Source organism: Taeniopygia guttata, chromosome 23, assembly GCF_048771995.1.
Source record: "Taeniopygia guttata chromosome 23, bTaeGut7.mat, whole genome shotgun sequence".
NCBI classification, from domain to species: domain Eukaryota; kingdom Metazoa; phylum Chordata; class Aves; order Passeriformes; family Estrildidae; genus Taeniopygia; species Taeniopygia guttata.
Window position 1 is genome coordinate 1,153,222 of NC_133048.1, and position 21,857 is coordinate 1,175,078.

Consider the following 21,857-nt stretch of genomic DNA (forward strand, 5'->3'; position numbering starts at 1 on the left):
GAATCTCCCGCGTGCTCACCAACCCTGCGGGCTCCTGGCCTAGGCCTGAGCCAATCAGCGATGGCTTCATCGCGCAAGAGCCAATCAGCGTCCACTGCTTGCTTCCTTCGCCGCTGCACGTCCTAACCAATCAGAGCCCGCCGCAAAATCCGGTCCAGCCCCCGGGCTCTCGTCCAATCACCGCCCGCGCTGTCGCCGTCGCCCAATCAGCAACGCCGTTTCCCCGTTCCGGCGGCGGCCGGCAGGGGGCGGGCTGGCGGCGGGGGGCGGTGGCGGCGCGTCACTTCCGGTGCCAGGCGGCCCCGGAGCGGAGCGAGGCCGGGCCGGGCCGGGCCCGGGGCCATGGGTGAGTGAGGGGGGACAGAGCGGGAACCGGGCCCGGGGCCATGGGTGAGTGAGGGGGGACAGAGCGGGAACCGGGCCGGGCCGGGCCCGGGGCCATGGGTGAGTGAGGGGGGACAGAGCGGGGGCTGAGAGAGCGGGGAACCGGGCCGGGGGCTGTGAGTGCGGGGTGAAAGAGCCGGGGGAACCGGGCCCGCGGGGGGAATGGGGCGGGATGAGGGGAGAAGCGGGGAACAGGCGGGACATGGCCCCGGGACCCGTCCCCATCCCGGTCCTCGTCCCCATCCCGGCCCCCTGTGCGCTGGACCGGGCGCTGCGGGGAGACGCGCCGGTGGTACCGTTCATCCACCGGGCCTGGACGGGACCGGGCCGGGGCAGCCCCCGGTGCTTGGGGGCTTGGCTGCCGCGCTCGGCTCGGTGCTCTCCGGGCTGGGGCTGGGTTTGAGCCCCGGGGCGGTGCTGCCAGCACGGGGGCAGGTCCGTCCGTGAGCCGAAGGAAGCACAGCCCGTGACTGGGGCTGGGTTTGCCTCCGGTCTGGGCAGGAATCTTTGAATTTCGACTTTTGGGACCTCTGTGCCGAGGAGGAGCCTCGTGTGCCTCAGCAGTGAGTAGGTGAGGGCTGTGCCTGTGGGTGAGGTGAGTGACATCAGCAGGTGTCAGAGCAGGGACAGACCCTGCCCTGACTCCGTGGGAGCTCACCTGAGGGGCTGGGGGTCCTCCCACCCCCAGAGCCAGGTGCTGTCCCTCTCTGCTCTGGCCTGTGGGAGCCCTGCTGCCTGTGCAGTGCTGAGGGTGTCTCACTGCTGGGGGAACCTCATCTCCACCCCTGTACGGGGGATTTAGGGTTGTGCCCATCCAGCTGCTCCCTCCTGCCCAGAATGTGCTGCACCAGAGTTGGGGATTCAGTTCTTTGTTAGTTTAGAGCCTTAATGGCTTCAAGGGTTAACATTTGCTGGTATGAGCAGGTGTGCTGGGTGTCTCGGGCTGCAATCCCATATGCAGGGGGAGCTGGAGAAGTCAGAGCAGAGCCATTGCCTGATGTGGTGAGGCTGAGCCACCACCCCTGTGCCCTGTGCTGTGGGACAGATGGCTGCTCTGAGGCAGCAGGGACACAGTGGGGCACAGTGAGGCACCTGGCACCCAGGTGAGGCACCTGGCACCCAGGTGAGGCGTGGCCCGAGGGACAGCACGGGAGCACTCACCTGCTGGCATGGAGCCCTGGGCTGGCAGCACTCAGGATTCGGGACATATTTCCCCGTTGCTGGAGGGCTCGTGCTGCATCCTTTGATTGTTTCTCTGTGGTATCCATGCTGAGGGATTGATCTCACAAGTGTGCTCCTTAGAGGCAAAGTTCAGCTGGGCTGTGGCCCTCAGAATGTTTCAGAGCTTGGGAGAGGCAAGGGAAGCCTCACAGGTACCAAGCTGTGCTGTGATTCAGCACAGAAAGGACACCAACCTGTTGGAGCGAGTCCAGAGGAGGCACCAAGCTGATCAGAGGGCTGGAGCACTTCTGCCATGAGAGAACTGGGGTTGTTCAGCATGGAGAAGAGAGCCTTCAGGGTGACAGAACTGCCCCTTCCAGTGCCTGAACGGGCCACAAGAAAGGTGGACAGAGACCAGTTACAAGAGCCTCAAGTGACAGGACGAGGGGGCATGGCTTTACACTGACAGGGGGCAGGGTTAGATGGGATATTTGGGAGAAATTCTTGCCTGTGAGGGTGGGGAGGCTCTGGCACAGGTTACCCAGAGAAGCTGTGACTGCCCCATCCCTGGAAATGTTCCAGGCCAAGTTGGACAGGGCTTGGAACAACCTGGGGTAGTGAAAAGTCTCTTTACCCATGGCAGGAGGGTGGAAGGGTCTTTAAGGTTCCTCCCAACCCAAATTATTCTGTGACTAGGAATAGGAACAGCCCTGGGGATTGTGCCTGAGCTGCCCACTGAGCTCAAGGGTTGTTACCTGTGCAGAGGCTCCAGGCAGGTACAGTGTGTGTCTCCTTCCTGCCTGGGAGCTCTTGCTGGACAGACTAGGCCCTGTGTGGCCATTTTCTGTGTGAAACAGGCTGTTTTGGTTAATATTTTTTCATGAGTGTGCAGTTCCTGTCACTGTGTTGTCACACTGCAAGCCCCAGTAGCACAGGCCTGGCAATGTGTGCAGGTAACTTCAACACGTTTGTCTCAGGTAGGGCCAGGTGAGTCACTGCTGAAAGAAACTGCAGCCACACCTCGCTGGGAAGTGGCAGCACGTGTGTGGGTCACACTCTGTGCGCACAGAGGTCCTGCTGCAGGGGCTTATGGCATATTGATAGTGTCAGAAGCAATCAATGAGAAATTAAACCTTGTCATACAACCCACTGCTCACCCCTGGTGGGCTCTGGGAGGTGAGCACAGCCTGACTGCAGGCACAGACCAGCTCAGGGACTCCTGTGCTGGGGCAGCAGTGCAGCCTCAAGTGCTGCAGCTGCATTTCCAGGCTGCTGCTGTGAGGGTGTCGTGCTGGAATGAGGATTTTTCCTGGTGGATGTGGCCTGTGCTGCAGCACGAACGGGTTAAGCTGAGGTTGGTGTTTATGTAACCAAAGAGGGAACTCCCAGAGATGAGTCCTTGGCTATCTCATGTGTTGATGCATCAGAAGGGCTTGAAGAAAGCCTGGCTTGTTGCTTGCGCCGTAATTACGCACTGGAAGCCTGTGCTTCAGAGTTTCCCTGGCTGCTGGGGGGGCAGCCAGCATGGAATTTGCTTTCCCTGATGTGTGACTTGGCCTGTGGAAGCCTTTTTTGTCCCTGAGGAGCTGGAGACTGACCACAGCTGGATGTGGGTGGAGGTAAGGTGTGCTGGGCTCCTGCAGGGGCTCCCAGGTCCGGCTGTGCCTTGTGCCTGGGATTCAGCTGATCCGCAGGTTGGCTGAGGAAGGAGGATCTCCAGTGGGGCGGTTCAGAGGTGCTCCTGTCTCCCAGCTGGTAGAGCTCAGCGAGTCCAGGCTCCCCTGGGTGCCTTCCACCAGCACAGGGCTGGCCCAGCACCCCGGGATCCTTCCTGCTCCTGTGGGCAGAGAAACTCTGTGCCTGGTTTTGAGCGAACTTCTCGCTTAGGGAAGAAGTTGAATGAGTCTCCTCTCGGTTCCAAGAACCCTGTGAGTCAGGGCTCTGTTTCGGGAGCAGGCTTCCCTTCCCGGAAGGGCAGCGGAACACAGGCTGCACTGAGTCATCCAATGGGCTTTTTATATATATATATATAATTCTTTTGGAGAGTGGTTCAACTCCCAGAGCCTTCAGTAGCTTAACATTCTTGCATAAGGAATCTCCCCCATGCTGTGCAGAGGGAGAGGAGTGGAGCCCACCCTGATGCCCCCACTCCTCCTCTCTGCATGCCATTGTGATATGATGAGCAAGGAGCCAGGGAAGGGCTGAGTCTTCCCCTGTGCATTCCACATTATCTTTAGGGATGAAATTGTTCCTGCCTGATGTCGGGAAGGCTGAGCTGGCTGCAGGAGGAGGGACAGCACAGACAGGATGGGCCTGGTTTGGTGCTGAAGAACAAAACAAAAGTCCTGTGACTGAAATTTTGAAGGACACTATGTCCAGAAAGTAACTTTTGCCTGATTATGGGTTATTTAAATATTAAAATGCACATCAGCTTAATGAAGTACATGCTACCACACATGACTGTCTTGCTCAGTTCACCCCCTAGATCATTCTGTGTGTGGCGTGGGAGGAAGAGGATACGGGTGGGCTGTAGATGAGGGGTGCAGAAATTTCACCTTTTGAGAAGGAAGAAAAGCTAGAAAGCCTTTGGATACACTTGGTGGGTGACTCTCCTCTCCCTGCTCCCAGGGTGGGATGATGTCTTCTTGGTCTTTGAGGTCTCTGGATGTGCTCCTGGTCTCTGAGGACCAGCTGGGACACAAGGGCTGTGTTTTTGACCAAATTTCATACACTTAATGCAACTGCCTGCTTTCCTTGGGATCTGCCCCACAAACATTCCCTTTAATCCCCCAGCCAGTGACTCCTCCGCAGGCCTGCCTGATCCAAACTCCGCCTGTTCTCAGGGAAGCTTTTCCAGGGAGAGCCGAGGCTGTGTCCCTGGGCGTGCTGATGACTCGGGTCTGAGCTGTTCCTGGCCGGGTCTGCCCGGGAAGGAATGAGGCAACACTGGGATGTTTGCTCCTTGCAGTGACACCAGCCTGCTGGTGTTCCATGTGGGAAGCTGGGCCGTGCTCCAGCTTTTACCCATTTAATGTTTTGTTCATGGAGGTTTTTAGGTCATGTCCAACAAAGCTTCCCATGAGCCAGGCTTAAATGTGACCTTGGATTGACCATCACTGATAAATACTGCCCAATGTGGCATTTGGGTGGGAAAAGGTGCAGCCTGGTGCTGCTCATGTGATTCTGTTTTTTAGCTTCATTTTTTCAACATGAAGGCTTCACAGAGAGGGACAAAAACCTGTGGAGCAGCTCTCCAGCTTCATCCCAAATGCTGCAGCTTTTGGCTTCAGGAGGGAATGCTGGGCAGGAATGCTGCTGCAGTGGGTGGCAGAATGTCTCCATCACCGGGCTCCAGAGGCAGGTCCCTGGAATGGTGTGAGCTCCTCGAAGGAGCTTCTTCTTAGCACTCCTGAACTTCCAGCAGGTGCTCTGTCACCTGCTGCTGGTTCCCAGCTCATCCACTGCCTTATTCACCATGATGAGCTCATCACAGCAGCAGCATCGAGCACTTTGGGGTTCCCAGTCCTCACACAAGAAGTGTAACCACCACTGAGCTCGTGTTGTGCCCTTGGTGCAGGACAAGCCCCCAGAAGTCCAGTGGGGACTGGATCAACTGCTCTGGAGCCATGAGTGGTTTCTGTGCTGCTGAGTAATTCTGCCTATGCCCCAAAGGTACCTTTTCCAGCTCTGAGCTGTGGCTGCTGGACTGCAGGACCTGCTAGTTCCTTATTCTGGGATGAAAAGGGCTTTCCTCATCTCATGTTTTCCATTGTTGTTACACCGGGCACTGAGACATGCAGTAATTCAGAAATTAAACTATTTCCTTAAGCTACATAATTAAAAGGCATTACATTTAGGTCCCCAAATTAATTGATTCATAATTCTATTAAAGCCCTAGCTAGCACACTGAGAGGCTTTGGACTGGCTTCTCCAGTGAGATGTTTGACATATCCCGTGTATCACATCAAAATTAAGTGTAAATTTCTGTGCTGGACTTGTAACCTTGTCTGTGTGAGGGACCATTTTTGTTCCAGTGGCAGGACAAGGGAGGATGGTGGTTTGATTTCGCTTGGATCTGGGGGGAAGGGATGCATCTATCTACAAACAGGTGGGACTTTCCAGTTCTTAAGAAAAGAAAAAATCATTTTAACGTCAGCAGGATCAGTCTTGAGAGGGAGCCTCTTACATTGCTGCAAGGAGCCAGGACAAACCCATGTTTAAAACACCCCATCCCAGGGACAGTGATACCAGATACTGATCTGACCCGAACTCTGTTAACTCCCAGCGTGATAAAAAGCGTCTCAGTGCTCAGTCAGGTGTGTTTGAGATGCTGTTAAGCCCAGGCAGGTGCTGCATGGTGTGGTTTGAAGTGGAGCCCATGTTTGTCCCTGCTCCAAAGGCCTGCCCTGCATCACTTTGGAGATGGGTGACATGGGAGTTTGTCCAGCAGTGCAGGAACTGAACTTGCAGAGCCCATTTATTCTCTCACCAGGAGCTCCAATCCTTTTCTCAAACAAACAGAGACGTTTGGGGCCATAAAGGTTCAGTGCATCCTGTGCTGTCATCATCAGAATAATCCAGAACCACAGCATCAAGTGTATCTCATTTCACATTGCAGAGTCCTCGACCTTTTGCCCATCCAGCCTTCTCCAAGGTGACGACTCCTGCCTCCTGAGACGTTGGAAAACCTAGTTTGGAAGAAGAGTAACGATACAGTTGATGCTGAATTACGTGAGTCCTCGGGTTGTTTTGATTGCAGTAGCACCAGTAAGCCAAATTGCACAGTGGGATTATCTCCTAACTCCTGTGCAGGGGGTTTCTCCAGTGCACTTGTTATTCACATGTTTCCAGCAGAGGTGCTGGTGTGCTAAGAGAGGAGGAGTTCATAAGGATGTTGGGTCAGGGATGCAGAATGAGCAGCAAGGAGCACGTTGGGGTCAGAACTGTGTCCTGTTCAGCTCACTGGGATGGTGACACTGCTCTGTGGAGGTGTGAAGGTGCTGGAGTCAGGAGTGCAGGGATGCAAAGTCTGCTGCAAGGCTCCTCCCTTTATCTCCTGGTCCTGGACAGGTGCTGCTGGATGAATCAATGCAGTGAGATCAACCTGTGTCCACAGAAAGGGCGGGACTGCCAAGGGTGAACTTCACACACAGGGTGGTGATTTATCAATCTCTTACGTGCTGAAACACCTGGGATCTTCTAAAACAAATATGTACAACCCAAAAAATATTTTCCCCTGTCTGTTGTAGTAACCTCTTAGGAAAGAACTCCTGGGACGGGGTTTGAGTAAGGAAATGGAGCTGCACTTGGTTCCTCATCTCACCTACCCCCCAAAGTATCTTTAAAAAGTTAGAGCACAGACATTGAGTGTGTAGATGTTTGCAAAAGTCTTTGAAGCCATTTTCTAAAATCTAGAGATGAAGAGGAGCTGTACTGGAAGCAGAGTTTCATTGGCTGGAGCTGATGGATGTGGAGAGCTCACACCACACCTAGCAGCTCACCTGAGAGATGCTTTTCTAGCTAAACTGAAAGAAGACTTTTCTTTAGCTTTAGTCATAAACCTTGAGTTTATTTGGCCTTTTAGGTCTTGGCTGTGTAAATTCTCTTTAGAAATCTAAGCAGCAGAAAATGGACGTTGAAAATCAGACTTTCTGCACTACCTGAATAAGGAGGAGGTGGTTGTGGGCCTTGAATAAATTCCTAGATGCAAACCATGAGATTCACATCTAATAGATCAAATGGGCTTTTGCCCCATAGTGGTTGGCAAGAAAACACACATGCTGTCACCAGTGTTGCCTTTCACTGGAATGTCCATTGGAGCATTTAACAGGGTGTTAGTTCTAAACACAGCATTGATTCCTGCACGTGGAGGCTGAGGTGACAGGGTTTTATGTGCTGGAGTCCAAATTCCAGCTGCACTGGATGTAGGTAGATGGAGAAGTAATAAGGTCAGAGTCTAATGAGGTACAGAGAGAGAGGGGACTTTTTTCAAGGCTAAAAATACATTTTTGAAAAAAACATTGTGAACTGAACTGAATTGCACAATAACTATTGTGCTTGTTTTCTATGCCCTTGTTGGGAAAGGTGAAAGACGCTGATTTTTGTGGTCAGTTTTGTGCATTCTTGGCTATTTGAGGAGCAGACTCGAGCCTCTGAGGGACTCAGTGGGTGGCTGTGATGCCTCATGTGGATCCTCTGTGGAGGAACCCCCAAAAGGCTGCAGCAGCAGCAGACACCCATACACAGAGCTGGCTTGGGCATCTTCTTTCAGATCTTTTGGAATATGTTAATTTGCAAACTTGTTTTTGCTGTAAAACAAGCTTTAATTATCTTGACTTGTTCCCACTATGTCTGTCAAACAACTGTTGTAGGAAATGTTGCCCTGAATAACGAGGCTGATTTATGCCTGAGAACTGCTCTGAGCCTGCAGCCCACCCCTGGTCTGTCAGCAGGGAGCCAGGGCTGTGTGTAGACACACAAGTAGGCAGAGCCACCAGTGCATCTGTAGGTGAGAGCCTTCCAGCAGAAATCAGGGATAACAGGAGAAAATAACTCAGTGGCTCATCAGATGCGATCTCTCTTCTCTTTCAAGAGCCGAGGATGAAGCGGCGAGCATCGGACAGAGGAGCTGGGGAAACATCAGCGAAGGCAAAGGCTCTGTGCGCGGGGATTTCCGGGAATAACGCCAAGAGAGCAGGTCCTTTCATCCTGGGTAAGCAGGGAGGGGGCTCTGCACTTGGCAGGGTGGCTGCTGGTGGCAGAACTGCAAACAAAAGGCACTGTGGAATGAGGGGAAGCAGGTGTGTAACTCAGTGTCTGACCTGGATGTGCAGAGCAGCAGCCTGGGAGCTCCTGCAGCTGGCCAGGCTGAGGAGATGTGGGATGCCAGTGCAGCAAGGCAGGCAGGGAGAGAAATACCAGATCTTGATTTTATCCCCATGGGGGATTTGTTTTGTTGGGGTTTTTTTAACTCCTAAACTTTGTAAAATACCAAATTCATTGGGGGGTTTTTTGATTAGAGCTGTGGGACAGTGTTTGACCCTGCTGACCGGGAATGTGTTGTCACATCAGCATGAGGGCAACTTAACAATTCACTATGGGTCACTCAAAGTGGTATGTACTAAGGCAAGGCCACTCTGCCAGCTCTGGAGAGTTGCTAGAATAGTTGTTGTTTCAGAATTGGTTATATAAACTGTCAAAAATCAAACCAATCACATTGGAAACTGATGGAAGATCAATTGGAGTTGACTGATTTAAAGTGAGGAGTGGAGATTGTATGTGAACTTGAAACCTGGGCTAATTTGGACACCCCTGAGCCATCCCTGCAGAGGTGGCAGCTGTGTTCCCAGGTGTGGCAGCAACAGTTGCCATGGGTGTAGCTGTGAATGTAAGAGCTGTGTGGTTCAGGCATGCAGAAATCAGGATTTCTGCAAACAGCTGGGCCATGTGTGGGCTTTGATAAATGTTTCTTCAGAGAAAAATGAAACATTATCCTAAAAAAAGGTTTCAGAGTTCAAGACCTTTTTTTTTTGGCTTTAGATTTGTGAAAATGCACTCAAGCTCCTGCAAAAAAGGGAACTTGTTGCAAGCAAACATAACTGGGGACAGCTGATGTAACCTGGGTTAGTCACTGCTGCTGGAGGGAAAACAAGTCTGTTTCTGCTTTGTGCTGTAGGTCCACGTTTAGGTAACTCCCCTGTGCCAAGTATTGTTCAGTGTTTGGCAAGAAAGGACGGGACAGATGACTTTTATCAGCTGAAGGTAAGCAAACTGCAGGCTCCCAGACCTTCAGGGCTCTCCAGCTCCTGTGCAGAAGCACCTGGGCAGTGAGTGAGTGGTGTGGGCTGAGCCAGTGCTGCTGCAGCTCCCCCTTGGCAGGGCCAGATCCACGTCCAGATCAGCCCTGAGATGAGGCTTCTGTTGCTGTGCTGCTCTCCCAGAGCCCTTGGATCTGTACCCGAATGGGGCAGCTCCAGGAGGGAAAAAGCACCTGGGATATTTGCAAACAGCCACCTTTCCATGTTAATGAAGCTGCTGCTGGGGATGGTGCTGATTTCTGACAGGCCTGTGGCAAGGACACAACCATCAAAGCACTTCCACCAGCTGTAAACACACGGGAATGCCAAAAATGAGAGAGGGCTGCGGGCATTTGTGTGCCTCTAGGAACTGTAAAGGCATTTTCCCTTTTCCTGAAGATTCTCACCTTAGAAGAAAGAGGTGACAAAGGAATAGAAACCCAGGAGGAGCGACAGGGCAAGATGCTGCTGCACACGGAGTATTCTCTTCTTTCCCTGCTCCACAACCAGGAAGGAGTGGTCCATCATCACGGGCTCTTCCAGGTACACTTGGTCACCATCCAGGCTGGGGCAGTGCCAGGGGTTGCTGATGGATTGAGCTGCTTTTGTTTAGTGTACAGTTTGTGCTGACCCTGCTCTTGCGTGTTCTTCTTATGAACGGTGTGTTGGATCCCTCTGTTCCCAGAGGCTGCTCCACTGCAGAGCTGTCCGGGGTTCAGCTCAAGGTGTCTGTGTGCATAAAGAGCATTAATGCTGATGTGCACACAGAGCTGTACAGCAGAGACTTCCTCTGCCTTCTGCACTCCTCCTCCTCCTGGGAAATGTTCTTCCTAGTGAGGTGGGGAGGCCTTGACACAGGTTGCCCAGAGAAGTTGTTGCTGCCACATCCCTGGAAGTGTTCAAGGCCAGGTTGGACAGAGCTTGGAGCAACCTGGAATAGTGAAAAGTGTCCCTGCCCATGCTAGGGGATGGAATGAGATGAAACTTAAGGTTCCCTCCAACCCAAACCAGCCTTGGATTCTGTGATTCATTAAGTAGAGCTCCTGTATCTTTCTGAAATCCTGCCTCAGGACACAGACCAAGCACTGTGACTATTTTGAGATCACCTCCCAGTTACTGAGTTCTTTATTCTGCCAGGCTCTGTGCATGTGCCCTGGAGCTTCCCTGAGGGTTGCTGCTGTGTTTCCCTCCCCACAGGACCGAGCCTGTGAAATCATAGAAGATCTGGAAGCCAACAGGATGGTCAGAAAGATGAAGAAGCGCATTTGCCTGGTGTTGGACTGTCTCTGTGCTCACGATTTCAGTGACAAAACAGCAGATCTGATCAATCTGCAGCATTATGTCATTAAAGAGAAGAGACTCAGCGAGCGGGAGACCGTGGTGATATTTTATGATGTGGTACGAGTGGTAGAAGCATTACACAAGGTGAGAGCTTGGAAAGAGAGCTCCCTTCCAGTGCTGGGAGGCAGTTTTCCCACATCACAAGACTAGATGCTTCAAAACTTCCTGGGGCAGGCAGTGGCCAGGTTACAGGGCATGGATGTTTACAGTGCTCTGCATAAGACCTCGTGCCCCAAGCCCTGAAGTGCATTCCCTTCCCTCCCTGCTCCTCACGTTTCTGGATGATAATGTGGTGTTTGTGGGCTGTGGAGAGGGGCCAGCTGGGCTGTGGGCAGGTCAGGTGAACCACAGTGTGGAACCTCAGACAGGGACAGCCAAAGAGGAGAGAGCCTGATCAAACACAGGAGACAGAAACTGTTTCCTTGAGAAGCAAAATAAATCAGAGTGTAAAATTTGATTGAAGGTCAGAACTTCAAGCTACAAATTTTGAGATCAATGAAGTAGAAAGTATTGTACTAAAAATGGATTCTGCTGATGTTTGACTCGTTCCCCTGTGACACAGGACACTTGACACAGGGCAGTGCAGTGTGGGTCTGGTAAAGGAATGCCCATCAGATTGCTCTGACCACGCCTGGACACTTCACTTTCAGGTCTCTTGGACACACTAAGTCTGTCTTTGTGTTCAAAGCAGCAAATTTGCTTGTTCTGTCCTGATTGTAATCAAAAGTGAAGGGCACAAAGTACTCAGGGTGAAACCTGACCTGGAACCTTGACCTGGGTTATTTCAGAGAGTGCAGATGCCATGATTTCTTTTTAGTGCTCTTGTGCAAGTATGAAATTTATACTTCTACAACAAATAGGCTTTTGCTCATGTAATACTCCTATATTTTTTTACAGAAAAATATTGTGCACAGAGACTTGAAACTAGGAAACATGGTGCTAAACAAAAGGTAAGTGTGCTGGAGAGCTGCTGGCCTGGCAGTGGTCTTGTTTCTTCCTTGAAGCAGATTGCTAATACAAACACAGCCAGAGGCAGCACTTGTTGAGTGCTCTTCTGCAGAAGGGTGAGGGAAAGGGAAAGCAGGCTGTGCAAAACCACAAATCCAGCTCAAAGTTATATAAATTAATCTCCAAAAACGAATAGTGGGTAGTTCACTTTTCCCACTCAGCTTAGTGGCCCCTTGTCAGGACTTCTTTTTGTATTTTAACTGCTGAAAACTCAATTTTATAGTAATTTAATAACCTGCAAGAGAAGTACTGATTTTATATATATTAAAAAGAACCAAAAAAACATGGTGGTTGGTTCTGTTCCCATCATTCACCCTCCATCATGCTAAAGGCATTCCCAGCCCTGCTGGCTGTTCCACAATCACAGCAGTGTTAGATCTGACTGCTGCACTGCTGTGTTTTTGCTAGCAGTGAAATATTGACTTATCTAAACAAAAGCACTTCTGTCCAGTGTGTATTTATGTATGAATTGGCTCCCTTGTTCCATTGCTGGTTTGACAGGAGCCTCTGGAGCCTGGCAGGTGCTGGATGCTGGTGCAGACCCAGAGGGACCAGCCCAGAGAGGGGCAGGAGCTCAGCAGGACCTCAGGGCAGGGGGTGCTGGCCTGGCTCTGCTTGGTGGCCCTTTGGAGCTGCTCAGTGCCTTGGGGTCTGTGTTCTTTAGCTGGCAGCCTAGTTCAGCTCAGATCCTCTGCTCTCTCCTCCAGGATTACATTACTGACTAAATATTTTGCATTTACTTGAAGAATGAGTGGAATTCGTCCTTTTCACACTGTCTGGGTTTCTGTGGAATGAATAAAAAGCAGGAAGGCTGGAGTTCTGCAGGCTTTGAGTCTACAAAGCTTGCAGGTTTGCTGGGCTCACAGCTTGCTGCTTTCTCCTCCCTAACACTGAGAGGAAATGGGTTTTATCTACAGAGCTTGAACTTCTTGGTTCCCCCCCCACACACACACACAGCTGCTGCTGCTTCTCAGGGCCACCTCTAAGTTGTTTCAAGTTGTTTCTGTAGAGCTGCTTTAAGATAAATCTCTTCTGCTTGCTGCTTTGATTTTCCTCCTTGCTGGAAGAGGCAGACAAAGGTTGGTGCTTCAAAGGATCCATGCAGAACTCCTTTTCTGGGCACTGAGTGCAGGGGAGCACCCCACCGATGGAGCTACACCCAGGCCCCACTAGCAGGGGGAGGTGTCTGAAGCTTTGAACACACTTGCCAGAGTCACTCTTTGTGTTACATCTCTGCTTTTGCTTTTTACTCAGCGCTGGTGAGGGAGAGCTGCAGGCTGTGAGCAGTGAGTCACGGGGAAGGGTGGGAGAGGCGTAAGAGCCATCTCCATGGAGAGCAGCAGAACCGTTTGTTCTGCTCCAGCCCTGCTCACAAAGAGCTAGGGCCCTTCTCAGGGCAGGGAAGGAAGGTAACAACGTGGCACTGCAAGGACCTGGCAGGCACCTCCAGGCTCCCTCAGACCTCCTTCCCCACAGACCTTAAAGCCTCTCAGGTTTCCTCATGAGCCAGTGGAGGAGTTGAGTGATTACAGATTAGATCAAATTTCAGGGACTAAATAGAACCAAGCAACTCTGAACATTTTAGTGTCCTATAGAACACTTAGTCTTTCAAATCCTTAACAAATCCTGCAGCTTGTTATTCAGCCAGGGAAGTCTCCTGACAGTTGAAGCTAACACTTCTTAAACACAAGTCTGTCTGTTTTAATAACCAGCTCTTCGTGGCCAACCCACACTTGGTTCTATTTCATTTGTCTGCGAGACTGGCTGGAAATGTTTCTTGGGTATTGTGACTGACTTAATCCATTCTCTCAAGTTCTATTTGTGAAATACTTTTCAAGAAAACTTTCAGAGAGTGTTTTTGTACTCACACCTTTACATTGTAAGTTAAAATCCAAATTATCTGAATGACAGGGAAGATTAATGGAACAATAGTTTTGTAATTACTCACTTGCACTGGAAAGAATCGTTAATGGGAGCTGGCAGTGCCATAGGGAAGTAGGGGTGAACTAAAAAAGGAATTCTGTGTACCTGCAGTGCTCCCATTTCTGTGTGAGGTTGTTGGGTGTTGATCAGGCTTTGTGTTGTGCACACCTGTGTATGCAGAGCAGTCCTGTGGGTCAGATGGAGCTGCCACCAGATTCCTGCGTGGGACTCTTGAGTAACACAGGCATGGTTGTGCTGAGTCTGATCACAGCTCCTGCAGCTCCTCTGGTGACTGCAAACACACAGTGCTCAGGGGCCAGGCACGGGGCAGCTTCCACAGGGTGTTTTTCCTTAGCTCCCAGAAAATGCTGTGTGGAGAAGATGGCAGCTGGGAAGTGCAGGGCACAATCAGCAGCTGAAATAAACCTCAGCTTTGTTGACACTCGTGCCCTCCAGTGGTCAGGCAGCACCTGGGGCAGATCCTGCAGCTCTGGTGCTGCAGGCTGGGATGCTCCTGGGAGATTGGCCAAGGCTGCAAGATAAGCCAGGTACACCCTGTGCTTACAGCCATGCTGACACAGGCCACCCAGACATTGTCACAGAGCCTTTTTCCTGCCCGTGAGTGCCTTGCAAGCCTTGCTGGCAGGCATGGAATCCCTCCCCTTTGGGATAGAGTTCATTTTACAGCTCTGTGTGTCCTCTCCCAGCACTTCAAGCCCCCCAGAAAGCCCCACAGGCACAGTCCCAGTTTTGGAGTCAATTTGCTGTCTGTGCTGCGTGGCCTGTGTTCCCTGACCCCCTGTGCTTTTCTCCAGGACTCACCGGATCACCATCACCAACTTCTGCCTGGGGAAGCACCTGGTGAGCGAGGATGACCTGCTGAAGGACCAGCGTGGGAGCCCTGCCTACATCAGCCCAGACGTGCTCAGCGGTAGGAATTCCCCTCAACACTCATTTCACTCATTTGTGCCTCCTCACAAGAAATAAACCCACCTGTTGTGTTCCCATATGTACCTTCATGAGAACTTCCTAATTAAGGTCCAGTTAGGAGACTTGGTCTGCTTTTCCAGCTGGGAAAGTTGGAGGGGAGGAGCATGCCTGACTTTTTTCCTAAGACTTGTCTGAACTTCAAAGCTAATTCAAATCTGCCTGTTCCCAAATGAGTCTGACTGCAGACAACATGTTCTGTTTCCAGTGTCAGAATCCAGTTCCTGAGGCTTTCCTTAAGCTGCAGGTAAAACCCTGGGCCTGAGGGGCAGCCAGTCCAGATCCCACCAGGATGTCAGTGTATTCCAGCTGTGCACTGAGAGCACCAGTTCCTCCAGCTGCTGCTCACTTCCAGGAGGGAACTAGTGACTCTCTGGGCAGCTTCTGGACCAACTGAGAGGAGTGACTTAAAATTAAAGGAATGATGACGGCAGGCCAGAGCAGTCTGGGCTGGATCCCCTCTCCAGCACCTAGCCTGTGCCTTGTCTCTATCAGAGCTTTGAGCAGAGTCTGGCTCTAGAACAGAGCAGCTTTCCCTGGTGTCCTCCTGCCTTTCACTGTTCCCAGTGCATGAGACCATCAGGAACAGCTGTGCTTTCTGTCCAGTTGCTTCAGGAGGTTTGTCTCCACGAGCTCTCATCTCTGCTCTGTTCATAAATCTTTGGGACCAGATGGGATCCACCCCAGGGTTATGAGGGAGTTGGCAGATGAACTTGCCAAGCCACTCTCCATCATTTACCAGCAGCCCTGGCTCACTGGGAAGTTCCAGATGACTGGAAGCTGGCCAATGTGACATCCATTCACAAGAAGGGTGGAAAGGAATATCCTGGTAATTATAGGTCAGTTAGCCTGACCTCAGTACCTGATAAGGTAATGGAACAGTTTATATTGATTTCATCACTTACAGGATGGCCAGGGTACCAGACCCAGCCAGCAGGGGTTTAGGAGGGTAGGTCGTGTTTGAGCAACCTGGTCTCATTTTATGACCAGGCTGGATATTAGGAAAAAACTTTTACAGAAAGGGTGATTAAAGTACTGGAATGGGCTGCCCAGGGAGGTGGTGGAGTCACCATCCCTGCATGTGTTTAACAAAGCCTGGATGAGGCACTGGGTGCCAGCGTTTAGTTGAGGTGTTGGGGCTGGGTTGGACTCAATCTTGAAGGTCTCTTCCAACCTGGTGATTCTGGGCTCCTATACCAGCCTTTGATCAGGCAGGGGTGGTCCTGTTGTCAGTTAGTGACCCAGGCATCATTCTGGGAGTTTTTTCCTCTAATGCAGGTGAGCCAGATTAGTGTTGAAGGCTGCACGTACAGGTGGGACTCCCTCCTGTAGATCCAGATATGAGGCATTAAGTGAGTTACTTGTTCCTGGTATCCCAAGGAACTGTATTGCAGAAATGCCCTCAGAGGGAGCCAGTCCTGGAAGATCCAGCCCCCGTGGACTCCCCTCAGGAGGTTTTTTGTCAGGTTTGCAGGCAGCAGCAGTAAATGTAACTGAGTTCTTCCATCCTGATCTGCCAGGCAGGTTTGAGGCGCTTCCCTCCCGGCAAGGAAGGGAGCAGAGGCAGGCGAGGAGGTGGATCCTGGGGCTTTTTGCAAGCCTTTCCTGTTCTGCAGGATATCCTGAGGCCCTTGTGACCAGATGGATGATAGAAGCCAACTGCTCGGCAGGAGCTTGGAGCAGTTGTGGCTCAAGTGGCTGAAGGAGGCTACGAGGAGCTGCTCCTGTCTGCTCTGGGGTGCTGATCTATCCAGGCCTCCAGCTACCTTCTCATGTTTCTTCTCAGGGCACTCTTGTGGTGTAATCGGCCACGGGGCACTGAACAGGCTGTCCTGGCTGATCTCTGGCAGTTGAGGGTGCCTGAAACCCTGCAAGGCTCAGTCCTAGCTCAGGACTCATCCTGCTCTGCCCAGCCTGGCTGTCACTGCCATTGTGCTGCACTCCAGCTCTGGTGTGTGCCAACAGACCTTCCCATGGGGCCCATCCTGTGCTCTCCCAAAATTGCTCAGTCTACAGTTCCCCTCCAAGTATCAAGGGGGAAGTTACTTGAGGACATTCCAGGCGTCACCACCTTCAGCCTTGGCGCATCCCTCTGTACTGCCGCTGCTCCTGTGCAGGGGAAGTGGAACGCCTGAGGAATTAATCATTGTTGTGGGTCTCCAGGAGAAGCTGTCTCTGCTGAGGGATGGCTGCTGAAATGTCACAGCAGGAAAAGTTGGAAGGAGGAGGGAGAGGTGCCTTTTTCTGAGCATATAAAGCAAAGAATAATTAGTACAAATACCAAATGCTGCAGCAGTGACTCACTGTGTGAGTCAGAGGAAGTCTGTCCCTGAGTCCTGTGCTCTGCTGTAGCACTGGGGTTTGATTTTGTGACCCTATCCATGCTGCTGTGGGCTGATTATTGTGACCAAAGGGGCTTAGAAGCAGCATTTCCATCAGTGAATCCTGGGGCTGCAGCAGGGTTAGGGTTAGGGTTTGTTCAGTATCTTTGTCTAAATGTCTTTGTGTAGGAAAGCACCTTCTGCACACTCTGTGCCTTTACATCTGGCTTCAGTGCTAGATGCATCCCACAGTCAGAGTCCCTTCTCCATGGGCTCACCTTTATCCTTCCTGGTCTTCTTTTCTACATCCTCCTTTCCTGTGCTCCCTGCTCCTTAAATTCCCTCCACTTTGCCAGCTGGATGGCTCTGTGTGAGGGACACTGACCTGGGAACTCCAGCACAGCAGTTCCAACTACCTGATGCCCTTGGTTCACAGCAGGGATATTCCTGCTCCATAGGGAACAGGAGGACACTTGTGTGGAGATGGACAATTTGCTCATTTGCAGAGGATCCGCCTTGGAAAGAGTTTTGGTGTCATGGGAAGCCTTAAGTGTTTTGGTTAATGCTTAGCAAAAAGGTCCCATGTGGGAGTTACTCAGCACTTCTGCTATGGGAGGTGAGGGGGGTTGCCAAGGCTGTGCTTTCCAGGATTTTCAGGCTGTGTGTGCCCTCTCCCTGCAGGCCGGCCATACCGTGGGAAGCCCAGCGACATGTGGGCACTGGGGGTGGTGCTCTTCACCATGCTCTACGGCCAGTTCCCCTTCTACGACAGCATACCTCAGGAGCTCTTCCGCAAAATCAAGGCTGCCGAGTACACCATCCCCGAGTGAGTACAGCCTGGCCACGGGGGCTTGCTGGGCCTGCTGGAGCTGGAGGAGCTGCCCTCAGCACCCCAAGGGGCACAGCAGTACTGGCAGCAGGCTCTGGGCATTAGACAGCAGGAGCAGGGGATGGTTTGTGGGAAGGAGAGGCAGGCTGAGAGCAGTGGTAGCTCCCTGGAGCTCCTGGCTCCTGGAGCTCCTGGCTCCTGGGGCTCCTGGAGCTCCTGGCTCCTGGCTCCTGGGGCTCCTGGCTCCTGGGGCTCCTGGCTCCTGGAGCTCCTGGCTCCTGGGGCTCCTGGAGCTCCTGGCTCCTGGCTCCTGGGGCTCCTGGCTCCTGGGGCTCCTGGAGCTCCTGGCTCCTGGGGCTCCCGGCTCCTGGGGCTCCTGGCTCCTGGAGCTCCTGGCTCCTGGAGCTCCTGGCTCCTGGAGCTCCTGGCCTGTTCTCCCAGCATGTCCATCCTGCCACACTCTGCTCAGCCTGTGTTGTCTGCCCCAGGGATGGCCGGGTCTCAGAAAACACTGTGTGCTTGATCCGGAAACTGCTGGTCCTGGACCCGCAGCAGCGGCTGACAGCTTCTGAAGTGCTGGATTCCCTCAGCTCCATCATAGCGTCCTGGTATGTGCAAGGGGAGAGGCAGGACACGCTGTCTCTGGCCACAGGCTGTGTTGTTGCAGCTGTGGCTGGCTCGCTCACCAGAGGAGAGTCTGGGAACTGCAGTAAGCCTTTAAATCCCATGTGTCCACCACTGTGTGCTGATGGATACAGCTTTGCAGCCTGTGCCAATGCTCATGGCAGCCATGGCCATCCCCGTGGGATCACCCTGGGGCTGGGTGAGGGTGGCTGAGCCAGTGCTACGCTCTGGATCCCAATGCTGTGCTCTCCTCCAGGCAGTCCATGTCCTCTCTGAGTGGCCCTTTGCAAGTGGTGCCGGACATAGATGACCAAGTGGCTAATCCCGAAAACCCCCAGGAGGTAGGTTTCCCTGCTTTCCACAGAACTGTTTTTTCCTTGCTGCTGTGCCAATCTGTCTGTGATGGCACCCACCCCCAGCTGGGAAGGGGAGGGCGGGGAGGACCCAGCTGAGTCCCTCGGTTGTGCAGCGGAAGGAAAGGCTGATGCTGCTGGGGCAGGAGGCGCATCCAGCTGGCTGAGCTGCAGGAAGTGAGCTGGGCCCCGGAGCTGATGAGAGCAGCTCGCTCCGCTCCCAGCAGTGCTCACTCCCTCTCCCACAGCTGGGAATGCTGGGAGAGGCAGCAGCGTTGGCTCTGGCTCCCAGTGAGCTCCGCCATGGGAGCAAACATCCTGTTTTCCTGCCGGTATGTTTCATGCTAGAAGTGTCAGCCATGGCCTGCCTGCCCAGGGACAGCCGTGCAGGATCTGTGACGGTGCTGCAGGGACAGGGGTCAAGCAGCTGCAGCCTCAGTGCTGCCAGGGTTGGGATGAGCCATGTCAGGACAGAGCTGCTGTGGTGGCCAGAGCTGTGTCCTGGTGGCACTGCTAGCTCACAAGAAATCCTGCCTGCATCCCCAGCAGCAGGTCCCTTTCCTGCATTAGGACCCCAGTTATCCCATGGTAGCTCAGAGGAACCGCGGGGCTGCCAGGTGTGGCTGTGACAGGTCAGTCTCTGCAGGTGAAGGTGACAGAGGAGTGCTCCCAGTACGAGTTCGAGAACTACATGAGGCAGCAGCTGCTCTTGGCTGAGGAGAAGAACACCTTGCATGAGGCCAAGAGCTTCCTGCAGAAGCGGCAGTTCGGGAACATCCCTCCGGTGCGGCGCCTGGGCCACGACGCGCAGCCCATGAACCCCTTGGACGCGGCCATCCTGGCCCAGAGGTACCTGCGGAAGTAGCTTCCCACGCCCCAAGAGCACGAGCACCACCCTGCAGTCTGCCCTCACCTCGCCTGCTCCAGCCTACAGCAATACCGGTGTCCCAGGATGGGGAATAATGTAGCAATCCCAAGCTCTGTCCAGGGACACGCACTCACGCCCGCTCCGGACGGAGAAGACTTTTGGAAAAGCTAGTTTTGGAAGCAGCAACCTCTTGGCATCTTCTGGAATCTGTTTTTTAAAATCGAAGCCTAGATGACTAATCTGCTTTTGATCATGACTGTAATCTACCTCTCTTGTCTTTTTAACCATGCTGTTCTCTGGATCGAGCAAAGCCCGTGGGAAAGGAGGAGACTTCCAAGGGTGAAGCTGCTGGCGCAGAGCCGTGGCCGTGCAGCGCGGAGCCAGCCCATGGCGCCCGCTCCGTGTGGTTTGAATAAGCTTGGATTTATCAGGGTTTCTCGAAAGGCAGAATTTCTTGAAACCTCCCACTTCCCTTCATCTGCATCCAGTCTGTTTCTGTCCTCACGTGCCACCTGCTCTGGCCGTGCTGGCCAGTCCTGTGTGGCCACCGCCTCAGGCAGGAGTTGAGGAGTCGTCCAGGCCAGGCAGCGCTGCCTGCAGGGATCAGATCCTGTCCCCAGTTCAAAGGTTTTGCAGGTCTTGGCCCGCCAGGGCTCCTGCCCCCTCTCCCACCTCTCACTGATTCCTTTTGTTTATAAGGATCTATGATTTAATCTTATTTTTCAGTAGCATATCCCAGGTGCAGTTACAGTTGCATTAATTCTGATTTAGTGTTTCCCCCCTCAGTTGTGGTACAGATGTAATATATGAGTTATAATGTGAAAAGCTTCCCAAAATAATTTGCCCAGAGATAGGAGGGGCTGGCTGAAGTCTCTACTGTATTTGTTCCCAGCTTTTCTTGCCATCCCAGCCCAAACCTGGGGCTGCCTCTGCCCTCATGCCAAGGCAGGGGAAGGACATCCTGGTTTGTCAGCTGGTGCCGCTGGAAGAGCTTTGGCCTGTGCTGAGAGCAGGAACGATTGTTTCTGAGCCTCATTTATGAACTGGATGCCTGTCTTGCCAGATAACTGTTCTCACACAGAGCTCCAGGGCTCCCAGTGCCCTGGCCAGGGCTCCTGCTCAAGGCAGCACCTTCTTCAGCTGCCTCCTCCCCTGCTCCTGGCTGCTCCCAGCCCTGGCATCGCCCTCCTGCCAGCCCTGTGGGCAGGGAGGGGTGGAGCTGGGGGGGCTGCCCTGCTTTTTGGGCACAGTGGGCGTGAGCAGGGAGCGAGTTGCAGATGTTTGTAGCGTGTTGTTGCCTTTTCTTGCCCCAGGCTGGGGGAGGAGACGGGGTCTAAGCTGGGCCGCCCCAGCAGTGGCTTTGTGGGGACAGGGGCTGGACTGAACCTCCCTGGCCATGTTGGGCATTACGTCCTCGCCAAGGCCCTGTGGCCAGGCAGGGCCTCGTGAACACTAACACAGACCAGCTCCCTGCACCGCCCCAGCTGAGCCAGTAGCCCCAACTCTTTCGCCTTATTTATTTTGAAGATGATGGGTTTGTCCTGTGAGCCCATCACCCCCTGTGCCACCAGCAGCAGGGCAGGGAGCCCCTGAGCACCCCAGCAGGGCCCTGCTCTCTCCTTCTGGTTCTCTCCTGCCTCATTCCCTGTTTATTTTTACTGTTTTTCCCCGATGTTAAAGCAAAAAGCAATATTCTGGGACTCCCTGAGGCTGTATCACACCAGGATCCTGCAGTGGCAGCACCGGTCAATCCACTTGTGCTAAGGCAAACTGGAAGGGGGTGGTGCAGGGGGCATGGGGGCCACAGGGCCACGGCGGGACAGAGCCTGTTGTAAGGAAAAAAAGAAAAAGAAAAAAAAAAGTGGAAAAACATTTGTATAAAGACGTTATTTTTGTACTACATCGGAACTACTCCTGCATGTCGGCAATAAAACTTCATACGACAGCCCGGCGACCCCACAGGGAAGGGATGGGTGGGATGGGGGATTTTGGGGTGCTGATGTGCTCTGGGACATGTACGGGGTGTGTGTGTGGGGGGGTGGCTCACAGATCAGCGGCCCTGAGTGCCCCATGGGCCCCCAGCCCTGTCCTGCCCCGATGCCCTGCGTCCCACCGAGCCTGTCCCTCCCAGAGTGGCCATGGGGACAGCGGTGGGATCACCTCGTGTCGCTGAGATCCGGCGTGTGGCACAGCTCGGCCGGTGGGGCTGGGACGGGCACCGCTGTGGGGCTGAGCTGGGGCTGAGCCCCCAGCCTGGCTTGG

The 21,857-nt window shown here is 53.1% G+C and overlaps 1 protein-coding gene across 3 annotated transcripts; it reads left to right on the top strand.

Moving 5' to 3' along the window:
- The first annotated feature begins 244 nt into the window (after positions 1 to 244).
- STK40 (serine/threonine kinase 40) lies at positions 245 to 21,540 on the top strand. Of its 3 annotated transcripts, none has more exons than XM_012570686.5 (12): positions 245 to 346; positions 6,164 to 6,276; positions 8,138 to 8,257; positions 9,221 to 9,306; positions 9,741 to 9,884; positions 10,539 to 10,766; positions 11,580 to 11,632; positions 14,429 to 14,544; positions 17,603 to 17,747; positions 18,239 to 18,358; positions 18,631 to 18,715; positions 19,374 to 21,540. In XM_012570686.5, the coding sequence occupies exons 3-12, from the start codon at positions 8,146 to 8,148 to the stop codon at positions 19,590 to 19,592; spliced, it is 1,308 nt and encodes a 435-aa protein (XP_012426140.3). In that variant the 5' UTR covers positions 245 to 346; positions 6,164 to 6,276; positions 8,138 to 8,145; the 3' UTR covers positions 19,593 to 21,540. The 3 variants fall into 3 exon arrangements, with proteins under 3 accessions (XP_012426140.3, XP_041576682.1, XP_030146208.3); XM_041720748.2 differs by lacking the exon at positions 245 to 346 and adding an exon at positions 373 to 444; XM_030290348.4 differs by lacking the exon at positions 245 to 346 and adding an exon at positions 2,976 to 3,164.
- Positions 21,541 to 21,857: the final 317 nt, after the last annotated feature.

Coding starts and splice junctions, on each gene's coding strand:
- STK40 (XM_012570686.5), top strand. CDS start 8,146: ATGAAGCGGCGAGCATCGGACAGAGGAGCTGGGGAAACATCAGCGAAG. Junction 10,767..11,579: donor TGGTAGAAGCATTACACAAG/GTGAGAGCTTGG, acceptor ATTTTTTTACAG/AAAAATATTGTGCACAGAGA. Junction 14,545..17,602: donor CAGCCCAGACGTGCTCAGCG/GTAGGAATTCCC, acceptor CTCTCCCTGCAG/GCCGGCCATACCGTGGGAAG.